Source organism: Rhinatrema bivittatum, chromosome 6 (assembly GCF_901001135.1).
Source record: "Rhinatrema bivittatum chromosome 6, aRhiBiv1.1, whole genome shotgun sequence".
In the NCBI taxonomy this organism is placed as follows: Eukaryota; Metazoa; Chordata; class Amphibia; order Gymnophiona; family Rhinatrematidae; genus Rhinatrema; species Rhinatrema bivittatum.
Window position 1 is genome coordinate 255905205 of NC_042620.1, and position 21402 is coordinate 255926606.

Here is a 21402-nt window from a genome sequence, read left to right on the forward strand (position 1 = left end):
TGTGCCCCAGTCCCTAGCCCTTTATGTGCGCTGTGACACCATCCAGCCGTGACCGCTCCCCTTCCCTTTCCCCGCATGAACTGTGTCATTGGTGCGCCGGGAGACCGCAGGCGCCGAGGAGGAGGAACAGCAGGGAACCCACTGGGGGACTCCACATGGTGGGTTGCAGACGGGCCTCCACCTGTGGCGCCCAGTTACAGGTGGGCTCCAGGCATGGGCATGGGCATGGGCATGGGCCCACTTATGAACTGAACCCTTACCCTACTTCTTTCTATGAAACAGGTATGAATTTCAAGAGGAAAATAAACTTTTACTGTATGTATATCAAGTGTGCTTTAAAAAAAAAAAAAAGTGTGAGTTATGAGCTTGCAAAAGTCAATTCTTTTGCAGTGGGAAAGGATGACAGCTGTTTCCTGGAGAAGTAATCAATGCTGTTTGATTTTCCCATCTACCCTTCCCATCTCTCACCCATCTCAGTCATATTTTCAAAAGTAGACTGTTATCCACATTAGAAAGTTAGGAGGGAATTTTTTTACAATAATACTTAATTACGGATTTACATCAACAAATGGGTAATTCATTCTGACCTTAGTAATACTGTAGGCTCGCTGTAATCCTATAGCAGGGCATTGACAAATATATTAAAATAGTCTGATAAGTTTAGTAGGGTATTTTAAATTGGATTAAGCATCTCTATTCCTTGTAGGGAGGATGACGTTCATACAACTCTTCAAAGCTCCACATACTCACATATATGGATCCACACAGACTTATCATAGTATTTTTGTATCTGCGCAGCTTCTAAAATGTTTATCAGCCCCATACTTTGAAAAATATGCGCGTACCCAGAAACCTGTACGCACGCATGTTTTTACACTCAATTCCTATTTTGTCAGAGCAGGCTCATTCCAAGATGCCCCCCCGGCAAGGCAGCCAGATTTCACCAGCAGGGATGTGTCTCGGCTGGTGTCTCTGGTGGGGAGGAACGAAGCCCTCCTGATCCCTATCTCTGGGGTCAGAAGGAGTAACAGGATGTGGCAGGCCTGGAGGGGTCTGCAGGCTGAATTTAATTGTGGAGTCTCCTTCCTCCTCCAGGGTAAGTACATTGTTGGAACTAGGACATTTCTTGGGGCTAGGGTTCTTTGATTTGGGGAAGGTAGAGGGCTTTGGGGGTATTTGAGGTGGGTAAGGTAGGGAATTTTTGGAGAGCTAATGGGGGATAGGGGGAGAATTTGGGGGTAAGGGGCTAGAGAGCTATTGTGGACTTGTGGTACGGCAAAAGACAATAGTTATATATTGATTGAGAAACATTCATATAAAACTTTACTGACATGACAAATATACGTGTGCTGCTAAAGTATTATAATGAAAGTATTATATTGGTAGTTGCACCTCAAGTTAAAAGGGTGGCAAGGACGGCTTTATTAAAACTTAGACTGCTGAAGCCTTTACGTGATTGTCCTTCCTTCTAATGGTTTTTGTTTAGTTGTACAAGCACTTGTTTCATCCCATCTAGATTATTGTAATTCTTTATATGGAGGTTTGCCCAAATATTCGCTGGATGTCTTGCAGCTCATTCAGAATGCTGCTGAAAGGTCTATATTTGGGTTACAGATTCGAGAAAGTTATATTCCGTATTTGAAGGCATGACATTGGCTGCCAGTAGCACAGTGAATTAAATTCTAATTTTTAACTTTAGTGCATAAGGCAAAATATCAAGAGTTTCTGTTTGAAGGATCTTGTAAAAGCCTGTTTGCCTAGCCAAGCATTGTGTTGAGCATCTTGGAGTTTATTAACTATTCCTGCATCATCTGCTACCTTGTCCGCCACCAGAGCCAAAGCTTTTTCTGCTTTATGTCTGGCAATTTGGACTGCACAACCTGTGGAAAAGAGAAATGATGCTGACTACTTGAGTTTTGGAAAGAGTAAAACCATGGTTGTTAATAGAAGCTTTTAATTAATGCAGTCTCTTTTGTTTCTGTATAAGAAGAAATGAGTGTAACCTTATTTTGTAAACAGTTATGATGGCATTATTTTGACGTTTCCAAATGACGGTATATAAAACTCGTTAAATAAATAAATAAAATAAAATATACTGTCAGGCTTTTATTATTTTGTGATGTGTTTATTTATTTTATTGTAAATCCACTTTGATTATGTGAAAGGCAGAATGTAAGTAAGCAAATATAAATAAAAAGTAAAATAAAAGTGCAGCAAAATAAGGGACAAAATTTGAGAAAGATCACAAGTCAAGTGAAGGTCCAGGTAAGTGAGAGAACAAATCGGGGACATGTTTCAGGTTTTAGGGCTGGCCCCTATTGCAGAGCTGACAAGTATCCAGTTCCAGGAGGGAGATTTTTTGGTCAATCCTGGTTTTAAACTTACACCCCAAAGCTGTGTGCTTTCTGTAGTTCCTGATTCTTCCCTTTAATATGAGTGCTACTGTTCCCATAATGCATCAGAATGGAGTTGTTTGAAAGCCTGGAATGGTCTGCAATTTTCCTCCTGAAACTGGGTACTTTGGCTGCTCTGTGATTGTCCCTGGTCAGGTATAACTTCTGGCTAGATGGCATGATGCCACTTTATTTAAAAAATTTGTATCCTGCACAAATCTGGACATTCATGGCAGATTACCTCATAAAATACATATATAATCATTGACTCTGGGACATGTGACTTCCCCTTTTTGTTCCCGGGCACTCTCCCGTCTGCTTTCTGCTGCTTAGATGACCACGCAAACCACATGTTGGGTTAAATTGGCCGCAGCTTTTATTTAACGATGTATAACAACAAACAACGTAACCATAAAACCCCCCACCCAGGTCAATATATTGCCATGCATTTGCTTCCGGATCCACGCCCCCCCCATGCCGCCTGCCATGCTCAAGCAAGACGTCATCCATTCTCCCGGCCCCCCGCCGCATTGTAAGCAAGGGGGCCCTGTCTCCGGGCATGGTCCACCCTTCTTCCGGCCTTTCCTGATGATGCTGGCTGCCGGAACGCCCCAAAGAGGCGGGCCTCCACCCCGGCGTAGTCAGCGCCGATGACGCTGCTGCCGGAATACCCCGGAGGGGGTGGGTTTTGGCCCTTGCCATCATCAGCGCAAGCCGTGCGCCTGCGGCTCGCCCTGATGACGTCCTATATGAGTGCCCAGATTCTCCTTCCCGGACCCAGGTAATTCGTGGGCTCCGATGATTTGATCGGGCCCACCTAATATAAGAATCAGAAGTTTAAAGTAAAAACATAAATAAAATGAACTTATAAACAACTATAATAAAACATAATAAAAAGAATGAAAATATAAAATATAAAATATAAAAATATCCAAACATAAAAGCAGTGAACTATATGAAAACATACAGGTAGACTGCTTAACTATAATTGTACACCCCAGGAAACATGTTATTCTGCTATATCAAATGCTTCTTTGTAAAAGAGAGTTTTTACTGCTTTTCTGAATGTAGGTTATGTTCCTAATAACATTGGAGAGGTGTTCCATAATGTTGGTCTCACAACCAAAAAAGCATGCTCATGAGCCTCATTCAGGTATATCAACCTGAATGAGGACACTTCGAGCAAAGACTTATTGGCAGAATGGAGAGAACAAGACAGAGTATAGATCCTACATATTGCATTAATCCAAAGTTCATTGTTTAAAAACTTATGGATCATTGTCACAATTTTAAATTGAATGCACCAAATTACCCAGTAACTCATACGAACATAAGAAATTGCCATGCTGGGTCAGACCAATGGTCCATCAAGTCCAGCATCCTGTTTCCAACAGAGGCCAAACCAGGCAAGCACCCATAATCAGTTGGCGGGCAGGTTAACCAATAATGAGTTATAATAGTCTAAAATAGTCAATATTAATGCTTGCATCACTAAGCGGAAGTCATGTACTGTCAACACATTGATGCACGAAGGGATAAAACAGAGCCATGAAATACTCAAGGCTTCAGCTGAAAAAATGGAAACATGCTACTGAGATCATAGAATCAGAAACAATGAACTAGGAGCATTATATTCCTATTTCTCTTTATACAGTAGATTGAGGACCTCAAGAAGACGACCCGGGAACTGCGCTGGAAGGAAGGGGAGTGGCTGGATCAGCTATGTGCCAGGTAGGAGGAGGCCAGAGGTAAGTTCATAGGAAGGATAACTTTCAAACAACTGTGTGTGGAGACAATCTCGTATAAGAGGTCATGTGCATATTTACTATAGTATTTTATATGCACATATGATAAATACGTATTTTAATAAAATATATATAATTCTACCACACAACATGTGTGTGCGTAAGCTTATGCATGAATACCTGCATTGCATTGAGACCACATACATCAATGGACTGAATATGTGTACCTTACCCACCTATTTTAAATATATATGTGCATATATTTTATGCTTAAAAGTAAACTAGGACTTTCTCGTGCAAGTCCCAATTTATAGGTATAAGTCAGAAAATTTTAAAACGTGAGCGTCGTGGTGGTGAGCGGATGTGAGCCGGGCCCTTCCTGTGGAATACCCCAGCTCTGGTGGGTGACTTTCCCCCCTCCCCTTGTTAAACTTACCTAAAACTAAGTGGCTTTCTCCTATGGAATCGTTTAAGAAGTATGTTGCAGTATTGCAATTTTCCTCTCAGAAATATTTTAAAGTCTCTAAGGGGTAGATTTTAATACATGCGCCCGCGTCCATTTGCGCACGATTCCCGGCGTGCACACTTGGACGCACTGATTTTATAACATGCGTGCGCATGTTATAAAATTGTTGGGCTGCGCGCACATGCGCGCTGGATTTTGTAATCTGCGCACAAGGGGGGAAGGAATTGTGCAAGTTTCACGCGGCGATGCATCGCGCCTTTCCCCAGTTCCCTCCCAGTCCGCTCCAATTAAGAAGCGGACTGGGAGGGAACTTCCCTACCCTAACCATCCTTCCCCTTCCCTCTCCTCCCCCTCCCTTATACCCTTTCCTTTTTTTTTTCTTATTTTGTTGCTTTCTGCTCCAAGGGAGCAGTAGCAACTTGCATGCGCCAGGATTCCCTTCCCCAGTACAGCGGCAAATGGCCACTGTACCGGCCACCTCCTGCCCTGCCCCACTCCGCCCCCTCGGGCCGCCCCTTCCTGCCCTATTTACAGGCCCCGGCACTTAATCGCGTACCAAAGTTTATGCGCGCCGCCGAACCCGTGTGAAAATTGGCCCGGCGCACGTAAGACCCAGCCATGCGCGTAAACCCCAAGATTTACGCGTGGGGCCGATTTAAAATTAACCCTTAAGTGTTATTAGTTGTCTGATTAAAATGATTATTACCAATTTAGAAGAAGGTTCCATAGATGCTCTCATTTCTATTGAGAGTTCTGATCTTTCTTGTTTTTTGCAAGGCTTTCAAGATGTAATTACTTTACTACCAGACCTATCCTGTTAGTTTTGTGTTCTAGGTAGGGAGATAGTGTTTCGGCAGTATTTCAAGTTCAAAAATAAGTTATTCTGTGGCTAACATAGCCAGGTTTTTTCCTGACATTACCAAAAAAACTCAAACGAGAATGAAATTATTTTTACAACAAAGGCAATATGGGATGAATTTGGGAACTTTATCTTTTTTAAGTTTCCATGCAAATGTATAATTGTATATGAGGACTGGTGATGTTTCATAAGAGTGTAAATTCTTGATAATGATTTTTTTTCCCCTTTTATTACATTGCTTTTGTATGATTCACCTTTGCTTTGCATTAATTTTTGTAAATTGATTAAATGCTAATTGATATATAATTGAAAAAATTCAAAAACATAGGCAAGTCGAGGAAATTAACCAGTTTATCAGATAGTTCACCAGTTCACCCAGTCCATCTCCAGGTCATTGAGACTCTCCTAATTCTTCAGCCTGAATTCCTTCAATTCACCCAGACCTCCCACCCTGTCAGTACTTCACAATAAACAAGTTTATTATCATTTACATCAGATAATTAGCAGGTGTAAAAAACAGGTAAGTTGGAAAGTGTACATGTGTGCCTTTTAAAATAGCAACTTACACATGTAACTGGTGGCCCCCAGACCACCTCTCTCTTACATGTGTGTATATATATATATATATATATATATATATATATATATATATACATGCAAAAGTGAACATACATGTGTATTTTCAGCTTTTATAAAATATGGAATATGAGAGTAGAGACTACCTACGTTCATATATGCTATATTTTATGCATACAACACTTTGAAAATTCATCTTTAAATGCCCATCAAGGAGATGTAAACATGGTTTATTTCCTGCTTCCAATCCAAAACATAAGAACTTAAGAAATGTCATACTGGGTCAGACCAAGTGTCCATAAAGCCCAGTATCCTGTTTCCAACAGTGGCCAATCCAAGTCACAAGTACCTGGCAAGTACCCAAACATTAGATAGATCACAAGCTTCTATTGCTTATTAATTACCATAATAGCGGTTTATGGATTTATCCCCAAGGAACTTATCCAAACCTTTTTTAAACCCAGTTACATTAACTGCTGTAACCACATCCTCTGACAATGAATTCCAGAGCTTAACTATGTGCCTAGTGAAAAAGAATTTTCTTTGATTTGTTTATATGAGCTATTTGCTAACTTCATGGCATACCCCCTGGTCCTTCTATTATCTGAGAGAGTTTACATTAACTTGTTCAAGTCCTTTCATGATTTTGTAGACTTCTATCATATCCCCCCCCCCCCCCCCTCCAGTCATCTCTTCGCCAAACTGAACAGCCCTAACTTCTTTAGCCTTTCCTCATAGGGCAGCCGTTCCATGCCCCTTATTTTGGTCTTCCTCTGGTCTGCACTTTCTCCAGTGCAGCTATATCCTTTTTGAGATGCAGTGACCAGAATTGCACACAGTATTCAAGGTGTGGTCTCACCATGGAGATATACAGAGGCATTATGACATCCTCCGTTTTATTTTCCATTCCCTTCCTAATAATTTGTAACATTCTTTTTGCTTTTTTGATCGCCACAACACACTGGGCCAACGATTTCAATGTATTATCTACTGTGATGCCTAAATCTCTTTCCTGGGTGGTAACTCCTAAGATAGAACCTAACATTGTATAACTATAGCAAGGGTTATTTTTCCTTATATGCATCACTTTGCACTTGTCCATGTTAAATTTCATCTGCCATTTGGAAGCCCAATCTTCCAGTCTCAAAAGGTCCTCCTGCAATTCATCACAATCCACTTGAGATTTAACTACGCTGCATAATGTTATGTCATCTGCAATTATGATCACCTCACTCGTCGTACCCCTTTCCAGATCATTTATAAATATATTAAAAAGCATGGATCCAAGTACAGATTCCTGAGGCACTCCACTGTCCCACTATTACCCTCCCATTCACGACCCTCTCTGCCATGAGCCACATCATGCATATTAACTTCTTCCTTGCAAATTCCCTGGGTCATGAAACACAACTTATAAAGCACTCACAGGTCAACTATTGAACTAAAGAGGGTATTATAACCCACTCCTAAAACCTTACCAGGGAATTTCAAGGTCTCCCAGCCAACAAAAACCCATAGACATGTGACAGCATCATGGTTGTTGACAGCTTGGAATCTAGGGCACATTCCATCACATACCACCCAGACACTGATGCCACCTCCAAGACTATTATGAGCTAGGCACCATGCTATACAGAAGCTTATGTATCTCAGGGAACCTATCTATGTCCTTGCCACTACAGTATATGGGTGTCCTACTGATAGGAGCACTTCCTGTTTCCTCCACCTCTCCCAGAAATGGAATGCCCCCAATGTTTGCATAATGCTGCACATCACAACCTGGAGCACACCAGCTGATGGCTTGGTACACTATTTTTGCTTTGTTTGCAGATTACCAGCAGCTCAGAGAAGGAAGAAAAGGAGGAAGTGCACCTGACTCCTCCTACTGGAGCAGCCTTGGTGCCTGTTTGCAGGGGAGCAACAGAGTGTACCATCGGTGGACTCTGCTGTGGCACAGCAGCCACTCCCCTTCTCCCTATAGCCCATTTGACCCTCTGTATGTAGGTCCTGTGGTTGCCCAGCCTTTATTGAGTGATGAAGGCAAGCAGCTCACTTTCCCAGACTCAGGGGAGCACCCCATGGCTGCAGAGGTGGGTTCTTGCAGATATACAGATAGCTGTCCAGAGGAAGGGGAAGGATGTCCGCAGCCTGATCACTGACATTGGGAGGCTGGTGGAAGTGGTGGAGCATCTTAACCTGCTCAAGAGGGCTACATGGCCGCTCTTGAGCTGGTGGGCAAGAGTTGACCTCCACAGCCCCCCTTAAGCCAGTCATGACATGGACTTCAGGGATTCATGGGCCCTTTTAAGTTCTGAAATTGTTTTCTCCCTAGATTTTTCCAACTCTTCCCCCTATTTTATATTTTTGTAAACAGTTTGGAAAGTTTTATATTTTTAATAAATGTTTTTTATATTCTAATACCTTGCGAGTCTTTTTATGCATGCTAGAAATCTTCTAATCTTGCCCCTTTCAACACAGCCTACTGCACCCACACAATGCCATGCATGTACTATGGTATGATGCTCTGTCCTCTAACCTCTCTCTCCTGCACCTTTACAGATGCCTCTGCTGAACATCAGGTAATTAGGGACTTCATTTTATATCTTGTGCTCCAGAATGCCCTTCCTTCAATGGGCAAAACACATCTGAGCTGTTAGTCATCAGTTTGGACTGCACTCACATCTAGAGATGTGCGTGCAGTCAAGCCACAAACACTGGTATACCCTACAGAGGGTAACATCCTGCTAGAATCCCAAATACAAACATAAATCAATGGAGAGACATGGAATTGACAGTTAGCAGCCCTTTAACCTACAACAGGCCTTCCAGCAGAGAAAAAGTGTCAAACTGATGCGCTGGTAGGAGCTCCTTTCTACAGACGCAGTCTGCATTATCTTCTTATCATGCAACTGTCTCTCTCAAAAGATGGTGCTGATAATGAAAGTAATAGGGAGAAAGCCTGTCTAAACCCACAGTGAAGATATTAACCTACCTGGAGGACTATTAGGTGGCTGATGTTACAACATGACCTAGCCACACCACCTCCCTGCTCACACTGGCTCTCCTCCCCAGTGGGGTGAAGTTATCCTCCTTCAGGCTCCTTACATCCAGCTGCACATCCCTTCACTGCAAGCTCACACTTATATCTCTGAAAGACACACCTTCCAACGTAAATCTGCCAGCCAGAACACAGGTTTTGCCTGGGCTCCTGTCTTCTACAAGACACATAGGCAAAAGGAATATTTTAGAGCTCTCACCTTAAAGCTTCCAACTGTGAGTTATCAGGTACTCCTTAATGTTTCAATTACCTTGCCCCTCACCCACCTACATATCCTATAGTTGGGATAGACACTGATACAGCAAGCCTACAGAGCTTGGCAACCACCTGAAGCTGGGTTGGAACTGCATTTTCTCTCAGCTTCTTCCCATCAAGACATCAGGGCCGGTGCAAGGATATTAGGCACCCTAGGCAAAACTTACAGCCTGCTACCCCTACCGCCTGACACACCCTTCCCATACACAATTAAAAATTATGCATTTGAGAGTTTTCCAAGATGGCGTCCTGAACGGTCACGGCGTGAAGAGCTCTCGACGAAATTGCTTCCTGAAATATTTCCACAATGCCCCACACCAAGCGCAAGGCCCAGGTGAGGGTTAGAGAGAGTTCCTCCACCCTTCTGGAGTCATCACAACCCAAAATTGGGAGTTTCTTCACCGCTGTGCCTCCACTAACGCCGGATGAAAAGGTCGCAGGGGATTGCAGGGAATCGAGCGTGAGCCAACGTCCCCGACCGAAATATCCTTAAGCCCCGGCTCACCGAATAGACCAGCACCTCCAGGCCACGAGGACGAAAGTAGCCTGCGGAGTGAAGAGAGCCCCACGGAGACATTCTGAGGAGAGGCCGAGGCACCCCAACAGACCCGAGACTGAGAAGGACTTAATATGCAGGAGCACAGAAACAAGGTACTACCCGGAGGAGTAGAGGGAAGTGCGGGACTTGATCTCGATGCAAGGTTAAGATCGGTAGATCCTGGGATTGGTGTCGGCCTAGCAGCTTGTGGGGGCGAAGTTGGAATTCAGACTGCCCCAGCTCAGATAATTTCATTAACTGAACCTGAAATATCGTTAAACACAATTTGGAAAGCTCTCCAGTCATTAGAAAAAGTGATTTTGGGTCTGACAAAAGAAGTTATAGAAGTTAAGCAACAAGTTAAGGATAATGCCACTGAGATAAAAACACAGAAAAATAAAATCAATAAACTGGAAGAAAAAGTCATAGCAGTTGAGAAAGTGAATACATCTATAATTGAAAAAGACATGGAAGTTGATAAAAGATTAGAGAAAACTGAAAATGTATTGAGAGCTCACAACTTAAGATTTCTGAATTTCCCAGTTCTGAAGAATATTCCACCAATAAAATTATTTAAGTTGTATGTCTCACAAATACTGAAGATTCCAGATGAATTGAAACCTATGATATCAAAAGCATATTATTTATACCCAAATGAGAGAGAAGAAAATGAACAACAAGATCCACCGGACTTGTCAAATCTTCTGAACTCGTCACAGGACTTGATAGTTTCATGTCGTAGACCTTTATTAGTGACATTTACATTTCTCATGGATAAAAATAATATCTTTAAGCACTATTTTAGAAATAGTCAGATGTTATTTTTTGGTCAAAAAGTTTGGTGCTATCAAGATCTAGTAAAACAAACTCAAATGAAGAGGAAAATCTTCTTGGGGGATGAGAGGAGAAGCTGTGCAGAAAGGAATAACTTTTAAACTGCAATTTCCATGCAAATGTTGTTTAATGTATCAGGCCCAGCATTACATTTTCTTTGACCCAGTACAGATGAGGGCATTCCTGGACTCACACCCTAGCGCCATATAAGCAGGCTACTTGAGTGTATTGAGAATAATAGCGGAGAAACCGTTCAGGTCACCTTTGTTTTCTTGTTAAGTTTGATTTGAGTTTTTCTTCTTTGACGCTCTATTGTCTAAGCTCTCCATTTTTACTTCTACTTGACTACAAGCACAGAATTATACTATGTTTTCACTAATGAATATTCTGTAATTATTGTTGCCATAATTTGTGCTGTAGGATATTCTAACACAAGTGGATGCTTGTAATAATTATATAATTGATACTACTGGGTCCTTGGATGCTGTTTCCCCCGGTATTGCTGTACCACTACCCTGGATTTTTTTCACTGCCTGCTGCTGTTCTGCCAGCCCAGTGGGAGGCTCCCTCAGTGGGTCTGTCACCACCCATGATGGGATATCATTCTCCAATGGATACACCACCTGCACCAATGCCTCCTCTAGTAACACCTCTTCCACTGTAGACTCTGATACCATGGGTATGGATTCTTGTGCAGCTGCTGAAAAACAGAAGCACACCATAGCTGGGAGACCTTCATCCTAAGGACCCTTTCATGTCAGTTCTCAGGAGCTACTCTCCATTCCACGGTTCTCTTGCAGCTTTGACACCCCCCACCCCCCACACTGCTCTGTGTCCAGGCCCTTGAAGCCATGATCAGACATTGCTGTGGAGAAACACCAGACTGGGTCAGTCCAAGACACTGGAGCCATCCTCAAAAAGAGAGGACAACTTAAAAAAACATTAATTTATTGTTTTCTACACACAAATATCACATAGTATTGTAAATAAATACACCTTTAATGTTGAAAATTTCTTTGAATCAATGTTCCTTTCTTCTATAGCCTGTTGGTGAGTTGGGTAATATATCTCCTTCAGTTTCTCAGTACTCTGGTTGTATGCCGCTTCCTCAAAATTATATTCTAGTCCTTCTGGAAGAAGCAGGCCTTTGGTTTTTGCAAGCATGCAGTAGGCTAGAAAGGTCTCACAGACCTTGGTGGGGTTGTAGAGAAGACATCCCCTCAGATCTGTCCAGGCAATGGAAACATTTTTTTTAACAGGCCAAAATTTATCTTGATGACTGCCCTGGTCTGCTGGTGGGCTCTGTTGTAGCATGTATATGCCAACAGAATCATGAGCTAGGTTTTGAGTGGACATCCTCTATTACCTATATGGGAGATGACAAAGAAAAGCTGAGAGAGAGATCCCATGGTGATAGGCAATGGGGCAGTTCCCAGATAGAAGCAGGAGAGGGCCTCCAGTGCTTAAACAATAAATCCAACTAGAGAGGAAGAAAAAAGGGGAAGAGGTTAGTAGCTGGGTGGTTGAAGTGAGAGCAGAATACCCACTTGGCAGCCACCACAAAGTGATGGGACGTTCCTGGAAGCATCATGAATTCCTGATTGTGAGATGATGTAGGCATTGTGACAGGATCTTGGAAACCTGGATACGACATCTATGGTAATTCCCTTGGCATCACAGACCACCTGCACATTGAAGGAGTGGAAGCCATTAAGGTAGGTGGCCTCATCACATGCTGGTGCCCTTATAAGGATGTGAGTGTAATAGATAACCCCCCAAACCAAAAGGAAGCCTGCATTTGGTAGAAATCAGTCATAATTTGTTGTTGTTGCTTTCTTCTCCAAGGAAAAGATACACGTATATAGTGATATGTTGAACTGAGTAAAACAGCCAGAAACTGATCAATGCATTGGGCGGTGGCTGACTGCATATTCCAGCCATGATCCTTAATGGTGTCTGGAAAGTGTGGTGGCCAAAAAGGCCCCTAGGGCCATAGTAATCTTGAGGTGTACTGGCAAGGTGTAGCCTCTCCGGATGGAAGGGTACAGGTCCTGCTCTAACTATTGGCATAAGTATAGTATGGTTACCTTGTTGAACCTGAATCTGTGCATGATTTGCTCCTCAGATAGATCCAAAAACTGTGCCCTGGCTCTGTATACTCTGTAAAGGGTACCACCTTCTCCTCCTTTGTTCTCTTTCTCTCAACAGTTGTGCCATAAGTATTCATAAGTTTATTGTCATTTCTTGCCACTTACCCCCTAGTATGCCCCCAGTCACTCTCACTCACCTCCCCAGTATACCTCAGTCACACTCTCACCCACCCCCACTATGCCCCCCAAAAACCAGTAAACCTTATATCTGGCTGAGAGCAAACCAGACAAAATTAAAGGTTACAGGCAAACACTCCTAGGCAAAGACCACCATTTCCCTAATTGTCCCCCACCCCTACCTTCTCTGCTTTTCCTCCTAGCCTTGGTTCCAGTGCAGTGTCCACTCAATGGGAGAAGCCCAGCTGCCAAACACCAAGTAGAAAAAGAGAATGCAAATTTGAAATTGGTGTGTAAAATAGCTATAGTAAAATTGTTTGTGCACTCTTGACATTCACAAGTACATTCTTTATAAAACAGCAAAGTGCATGTGAAATAGCAAACCATATCCCCAACACAACCACTTTTTTCGCATATACGTTTGCTTGATGCGCATATGTCCACCCTTTTGTAAAATTGTATGTACTCATATATAAGCCACTTTTACTCACGTAACCCCTTTGAAAATTCAGGCCACTGCTTTAAATAACCTTAATAGTCCAGCAGTTGACTTAAAGAAAAATCACAGCTGTATATGAATACAAATGAGTCTACATTAATAAAATCAAGAGAATCACAGTTATACAAACTGTTACTTTAGTCTACACATGGGGGAATAAAAAGAAAAAAAAAGAGAGAAACCGAAAAGATATCCAGAATATACTATTCACATCCTTCCTAATATCATGAAACAGGCAGATTCAGAGATATTTTGTTAGCAAGAAACAAATCTAATTGACTAGGATAATAGAAAACATATTTATCTCCTTTATACCTGTTGTGTCTTGCGGCCGCGACCCCCTACCTGAACTGCGGCAACGGGCTGCCACGGCAGCACCGGGGAATCCAGGCTGTTCATCCCCACACCTCCCCGCAGTTATTGCCGGCAGGGGAGGCACCCCAGGCCTCCCCTCACAGCGTCAGGCCACTCTGCAGGGCTTCCAGGATCCAAGATGGCCACCCTGCCCTTAGGCACGAGGCCACGCCCCCTTTGCTGAATTAAAGGAGCCTCGTCCTCCAATTTGCCTGCACCTGTTCCTAATGGACTAGACCAGGGGAAGTATAAAAGGAGACTTCCTCCACTCACTCCTAGACTTGGCAACGAGTCTGCTTGCTTCGGTGAGTCTTCTGGTGCCTCGCGTTCCTGATTCCTAGTTCCTGCTTCTTCTCGGTGATTCCTCAGTGTGTGACTTCGGACTGGCAAGCGGGTGATTCCTCGGTGTGTGACCTCGGACTGGTAAGCGATGACCCTCTGGTACTCGACCTCGGACTTCTTCCGGACCACCGCCTCCAAGGGCCCACCTAAGTCCCAGCGGTCCAGGCTCCTACGAGCTCCTCCCGGGGGGGCCGCGGGCTTCCAGTGGCAAAGATCCAGTTAGCCCTTGCATCGACCTCGCGACTCCTCGACCTCTCAAAGGTCCACCTAAGTCCCAGTGGCCTGGGTCCCTACGGCTCCTCCTGGGGGGGCCACGGGCTTCCAGTGGCGAAGACCCAGTTGGCTCTATTCCGACGTCACGCCTCTTCGTCCTCTCAACGGCCATCTCAGTCTTCAGCACAGAAGGACCAGCCCATCCCTTCTTCTGCTCCGCCTCGCCACAACTCAGACTTACAACCAGAATATGGCGGGGAAAGACAGCAAAGGTATGGTGCTAGCTTTGCCATCAGAAGACATTATTCAACAAATTACAAAAAGTGTATCCTAGGCATAGGGTAAATGCTTTATTACTTCACGCAGTGATAAGAGGACATTAAAGAAAGCCTAGAAAGTCACACCAAAAGACTGGTGATGGCAGAACAATGTATTTCCATGCAGTAAGATAGAGGGAATCAGGTAGACTTAGAATTGTCTGAGCTCTGGGCAAATAATACGAGGCTCCTTGAGGTACTTGAAGATTAAGAAAAATGGAATCAAAGAAACAACTTCAAAATAATCGGTCAGCCCAAAACAGATGATGTGCTGCCTGCCTGAATTGAAAAATGGCTTCCCAGCCATGCTGTGAAAGGACATCATAAGGTTGGATTACAGCATGAAATGGAGGGCAGACTGCTGCTGGTAGTGGCACAAATATTGAACTGGGCTCATAAGGTTCAATTGCTTTGAGCCTACCAAAAAGCTAACCAGAGACATGGCGGTCGGCAACATCCTCTCCGCCTTGGGGAGTCCTGGAACAGAGCCATGTGTGTCAGAAGCGGCTAACCATAGCCGTGAGTCTTCCCAAAGGAGAGAGGTGTAGCAGCACATGAAGTAAGTAATAGCGGTCGCAGCCATCTGCGACCGACGGTCATAACACACTTATTACCTCCAGAACTGACTGGTCTGTCGTGATCTTGACCCACCTCTGATTAAAAAAAAAAAGAAAAGAAAGAAAAAGAGAGAGAGGTAACATCATCTCTCCTGATCCTGGAGGTGGGTCAGCACACCTTCATTTGGAGACTCAGGGTGATCCACTGGGCTACCTGGGAAGAAAGGACTGAAATCTACCCAAAGGTTGAGCCCTCTGAAAAGCCGCTACTCTGTATGGTTGAAAACGTCTGGACCCCCTAGTACGACCTCTCGTGATGGAGTATGGCACCCATTTCTTATCCTATGGTAATCAAGGAACCAGGGACTCACCCCACTTTTTGGCCATTTTCTCCAGCTTACTCTCAAATAAGAGTGAGCCTTTAAAGGGCAACTTTGTAAGATTAGACTTCGAGGTTGTATCAGCCAACCAATTTCTCATCCATTGCTGACACCTAGCAGCTAATACCGAAGCCACCTTTCTGGCCAAAGTATGGACCAAATCGCAGCCCTCATCTGCTGAAAAGGCAGCTGCTGGTTCCATCACTGCCCTGGAATTTACACCAGATTCATCGATCTCCTGATAGCAGTAAACAAGAACGAGCCACCAGGGAACAACAGGAAGCTATCTGCAAATTCATTGCTATTGCTTCAAAGGCCTGCTTAAGGATAGCCTCAATTCTCCTATCCTGTGCATCATTCAAGGCTGCTCCCCCTTCTATGGGAATAGTCGTCTGCTTGGTAAGAGCACACACAAGCGCAGCCACCTTTGGAAAACGTAATTGTTCTCTCACAACTGGATCCAGGCGGTACAGTCCTTCCAAGACTCATCCCCCTTTTAAAATTAGCTTCTGGGGCACTCCATTCAACATCCCATAATAGGGAAGAAGCATGAAGCCTTATGCAAGGAAATCAAAATGGGATCTTTCTTTGGCTCAGACATGGATTCAGGCCCAAGTACTCCCAGCATCTTCAGTGTCTGGGAAATCTCTCTATGAAAGAACCTCAACATAGTTCTATATGGCTCCATTCCTGGAGGAATTTCTCCAGGGAGTAAGGATTGGTCTCATCATTCATGCCATCTGGGTCCCTATCGGGAAGACCGGCTTCAGGCATATCCCAAAGCTTACTCGCAGCACCAGGAATGCGGGATTTCACTGCCTGAGATCCTGACTTGTTAAGAATGTCCGAGCCTGAGGTCTGCATCTGAAAGAAGGTGTGCAGACCTTGAAAAATTTCTACCCAAGAAAACGCAGAAGGATTCATGCCAAAACCAGGGGGCAGCTGTCCTGTGCCCACGCAACTGCCTTCTCCCGCTGACGAACCAGTTAGGGGAGCTCCAAAATCAGGCAACCCTTCTGGCAGCTCTTTTTCCATTCCTGCATCAGGCTGGGAAGAACCAGGCCTAGTATTTATTTATTTATTTAAAATCTTTTCTGTACCGTCATTCAGTATATTACCGTCACAACGGTTTACATAGAGGCACATATAGTAAATTGTACATGTTTCTGTTCCTAATATTAGGGTGGTGCCTTATAAGCTCGGTAACATAGTTTCATAATAAAGGCTATATGTTCAGTGTTGTTTAATCTGACCTGTGACTACAATAAATACTTATTTATACATTTCAATTAAGGGTGTGGTAAACAAACCATGACGTACATACATATACTGTGCTAGTGCTCTATAAAGATTTTGTGTGTACAGCTTTCAGTGTTTCTCTCTCTCTCTCTCTCCTTGTGAAAAGGCTTCTCTAAAGAGCCATGTCTTTAAGCTCTTTTTGAAAGTCTTGAAGTCTCTCTGTAATCTTACCTCTGTAGACATGGTGTTCCATAGAATCGGCCCGGCCAATGATAGTGCTCTTTCTCTGACTTGTGTTAGTTTTGCAGTTTTTACTGAGGGGATAGTTAGGAGGGCTTTGTTGGCAGATCTCAGGTTCCTGTGTGGGACATGGACTCGGAGTGCTGTGTTTAACCATTCCACTGTGTTTAACCATTCAGATGGGAGGTAATTCTCCCTCAGCCTCCAAACAGTGCTGAACCAGATAAGAGGGAATGCTAGGCTGAGATGCCTGAATACGACAAGCAACACATAGGGCAAGGCACTTGGACTTCTTCGCTATGGGTGCCATCAGTCTGCCAATACGCCCTAACAGGCATCTGACAATAGTGCGCTCATAAATAAGGCGCACAACACAGTGCCTATATAAGTGCCCAAAGAGAGCTTCCCTAAGATGCTCACGAAAAAGCGCACAAGCATGATCTGATGGAAACTGAAGAGAGCAGTCTGAGATGCACAAAAAACATGCGAAAACGCCATTGTGGCCTACTATGCAGTGACCCAGACAAGCCTTAGAACAGGGTTTAGCCGCAAGGGCTTCTCAACCCGCCAAGTTGCCCCCATCCCCAGAACTCCAACAGAAGCAGAAATGACCATCAAATTGTGTGCCGAGCATGAAAATCAGGAGGGGAGGGAGGAATCCCTACTCAACTCCCCTTCTCTGCGCCTTTTTTTTTTTTTTTTTTTTTTTTTAACAGTACCCTTTACCTGAGCTGGGTCCATCCCGGCTGACTATAAGGTCAGTCTCTGGCTGCGGGGGGTAGAGGGCATAGACTTTCACCGCTGTGCTCAGCTTCCTTCACCCACTTGCTTTCCTCTTTTTTTTTTTTTTTTTACAGCTAAGTCCACACCAGTTAATAAACCAGCTACTGAACAAGGCACTTATCTGAGGAACCATGGAAATCACCTCAGGAATTCTCAACTGAGGGAGGAACCATATGGTATCACAACAGGAGAGTGGGGTGAATTAATTTTCTCCTCTTTTCTCCTTCAAAACTTTAAAGCAATCCCCAGTAGAGAGATGCACATCCACCATCTGCTGGAGACTGAGAATACTTGTGGGCTGATGTCACTGCATATGTACTGTTATGTCAGCTTTGTTCCGACTCCATCTGCTGGTAGAGGTGCATAACCCACTGGCTTTGGATTCACCTGTCCGCATGCTAAGAAAAACAGGATTAGGAATGCTGAGATTCTGAGGTTAATTTAGTTTGTAGAGGTCTTAGCTCAAACACAAAGCTGGTTTAACAGAGACACAAAGCAGGCATTGGATTAGGCAAAGGCTGCTTTGAATTAGTTACTTTTTCAGAGAGCTGCAAAATCTTTATGCTTTTTCAAATACAAGCTATATAAATATGTGAATAAGGCCAGCAAACATTTAGCTAATCTGGGAAGGGTAAAGGGACAACATGAGTACATTCCAGGAGTTGATAAATTAGGGGAATATAATACCACAATGTACTTCACTTAGAGTTTCCTAGATTATTTCCAGGAATTATATGGTTAGGCAATCAGCCAATCAGGGATCACAAATGGAATGTTTTAGGGACTTTTGATGGTTCTAATTAAACGCAGAACTGGTTGATAGACTTGATATACCCATTAGGGATTCTGAAATTTTCCAAGTTATTCAAGGCTTAAACTTGGGGAAAGCAGCTATCTTGGATGACTTAAGGATGAAATTTTATAAAATTCTTAAGCTTCAAATTTTAACACTCTTAGCAAAACTCTTCAATGATTTTTATGTCATAGAAACATTTTCCCCTATATGAACCAATCACTGAATATTGTACTACCAAAGAAACATAAGGATCTTTATAATGTTAGTCCCTATCGGACTATCTCCTTAATACATATAGATCTAAAAATATTAGTAGCAGTGATAGCACATAAACTAAATGGGGTGCTCTTGACTCTGGTGGCCCGTGACCAAACTTGCTTCATTAGGGGCAGACATGGGGGTCAAAATGTCCAGATAGTAGGAACTATAACCTTCCTACTGATAACCCTGCAGTAGGAAGGTTATAGTTTCACTGCTCAGAATAAATCTGGTGAACATGTAGCCCCATAAAAATACAGGACTAGTGCACATTTAGTGGCACCCGTGCCACAAATATTTTTATCTTATCTAAAAATTTTCCTTGGAACCCATAATTACCAAGTACCTAGAACATAAGTTCCCACGATAGGGAATCAAAAGCTCTCTGTGATCAGTATCTAGATGCACAGAGAGCTTTTGATTCCCTATCGTGGGAACTTATGTTCTAGGTACTTGGTAATTATGGGTTCCAAGGAAAATCTTTAGATAAGATAAAAATATTTGTGGCATGGGTGCCACTAAATGTGCACTTGTCCTGTATTTTTATGGGGCTACATGTTCACCAGATTTATTCTGTGCAGTGAAAGTTTAAAAGTGCAAAAATGCAGGATTATCAGTAGGAAGGTTGTAGTTTGGGCAAGCCTGGGTAAAGGATGTCTGTGGGAGGACACTTTGGGGTAGCCCTTCCTTTAAGGGGATGTAGTTCAGAGTGGGGGTAATTTTCAAAAGGAGTTACATGCGTAAATGTACCTACTATTGTAGCAATTTTCAAAAGCCATTTACTCAAGTAAAGTGCACTTATGTGAGTAAATCCTATAGACAAGTCAATGGCATATATTGTAGCAATTTTCAAAACCCCACTTACTCAAGTAAAGTGAATTTACTCCAGTAAACCTGGTTTTTACTCGAGTAAATGCTTTTTAAAATCAGGCCCAGTATGTGTGGGGGTTTTTTTTTAATTTTTTTTTATTTTATAAAGGTTAAAAGTTTTTCCTATTTCCTGAACTAGGAAAATTCTAGACAGTGTTCTAGGACAGCCCCAAGGGGTGCGAGAGTGGTAAGCATGGAGCTGGACCAATGATTGAAGTGTCTGGAATAAATCTGTGTGTGTGGCCTGTGAAAGGGGCCAGTCACTGAGGAAGGAGCTCAAGGGTTGTGAGTGTCTGGAGGGTCCAGGCCATTAAGCGAGAGAAAGGAGAACTGGTGCCTCACCCAGAAGCGCTGCTGGGAGTGTGAAAGATCATATGAGAGTACCATCTGCTCTCTTGGATTTAGAAAAGTGTGGCAGAAGTTGAACTTGGAGATTTCTCTGAGGAATTGTGTTTGGGGGGGGGGGGGGAGAGGGTAGGTTGGCTGGTTCTAGGGGAAAGGCTGTAGCTGGCTATTTCTTCAGAGTGTGAGTCTAGCACTGGTTCCAGAGGACTGAGGGGGGGGGGGGGGGGGGTTTCACTGTCTCGTCAGCTGATTCAGAAGGGAAGTGTCTGAAATCCAAGCAGCTTCTAAAGAATGAGTAACAGTTTGAGATCTGTGTGTCAGAAAAAGACAACTATCTAGGTCCCTGCTTGGATTTGTAAGTGAGAAAGAGACTGAGAGGTAAAAAGAGTGTGGAGTGGATTTGAGGTGGGGGCCTTCTGTGGGGAAGAAAGTGAGCAAAATCAGAAGTTGTTTAAAGGTGAACCGGGCCTCGTGGGCGTTGGGAGTAACCTCTGCAAAAACTGACCACAGGGAAGGTGATCCAGGGTTTCAAAAGCCTCGGGGAGTAACCTGCAGTTCAAAGGATACCTCTGAGAAAGAGAAAAAGAGTTTGGGACTGATTTTTGGTGATTTGATCAAAATGACAAGTGATATGATTACGATTCTAGACTGTGAAATAACTACAAATCTGTTTTGGTTACCTCTTTTTATTGTACTAGTAAAGTTAGTTATTTTTGGAGCACAAGAGACTTGTGGACAGTGAAATTGTTATAAACGTGTCTTCAGTCAGCTTGCCCCCTGAGAGTCAGTAAACTCCACCCTGGGCGAGTACATCCTCCAGTGTTCCCCAGGGATGGGTAGGGTAGCCCCTTGGCACAGAGGTTACATATTGTATAATAACTCCAGTGTGAGACTGGTTATATTTTGTCTAGTTTTAGCTTACTGTGAGGGGTGTGACAAGGCTGTCTGCTTCCCCTTCTGCTGCTATTGAGCTCTTGGCAAGTAAATTGAGAATGTGCAAGAAATTTTGAGGTATCAAAGAGCGATTACTAGAGATCAAAATTTCTTTGTCTGCAGACAATGTGTTGCTATTTGGTGGAGATCTTAAGTGCCCACACTTGCACATGTATATTTTAAAATACACCAACCATGCACAAGTATGCTCCTAATTTTAAAAGGTTACTCGAGCAAAGTCTTCTATAGGACTCTTGTCGGCTTTCACGTGCATACGTAAGCGGA

The 21402-nt window shown here is 43.4% G+C and overlaps 1 protein-coding gene across 2 annotated transcripts in view; it reads right to left on the reverse strand.

The window, feature by feature from the left end:
• The window catches only part of LOC115094131 (zinc-binding protein A33-like), a 64126-nt gene that overhangs the window by 4559 nt on the left and 38165 nt on the right, over window positions 1-21402 (reverse strand). The window contains exon 6 of one of the 2 annotated variants that reach the window (XM_029606870.1): window positions 11693-12409. The exons of the other annotated variant lie outside the window; for it this stretch is intronic. Within the exon in view, the coding sequence (XP_029462730.1) occupies window positions 12399-12409 (11 nt within the window). The 3' untranslated portion in view covers window positions 11693-12398. Of the gene's footprint in view, window positions 1-11692; window positions 12410-21402 lie in introns of those variants that run through there. 2 annotated transcript variants of the gene reach the window in all.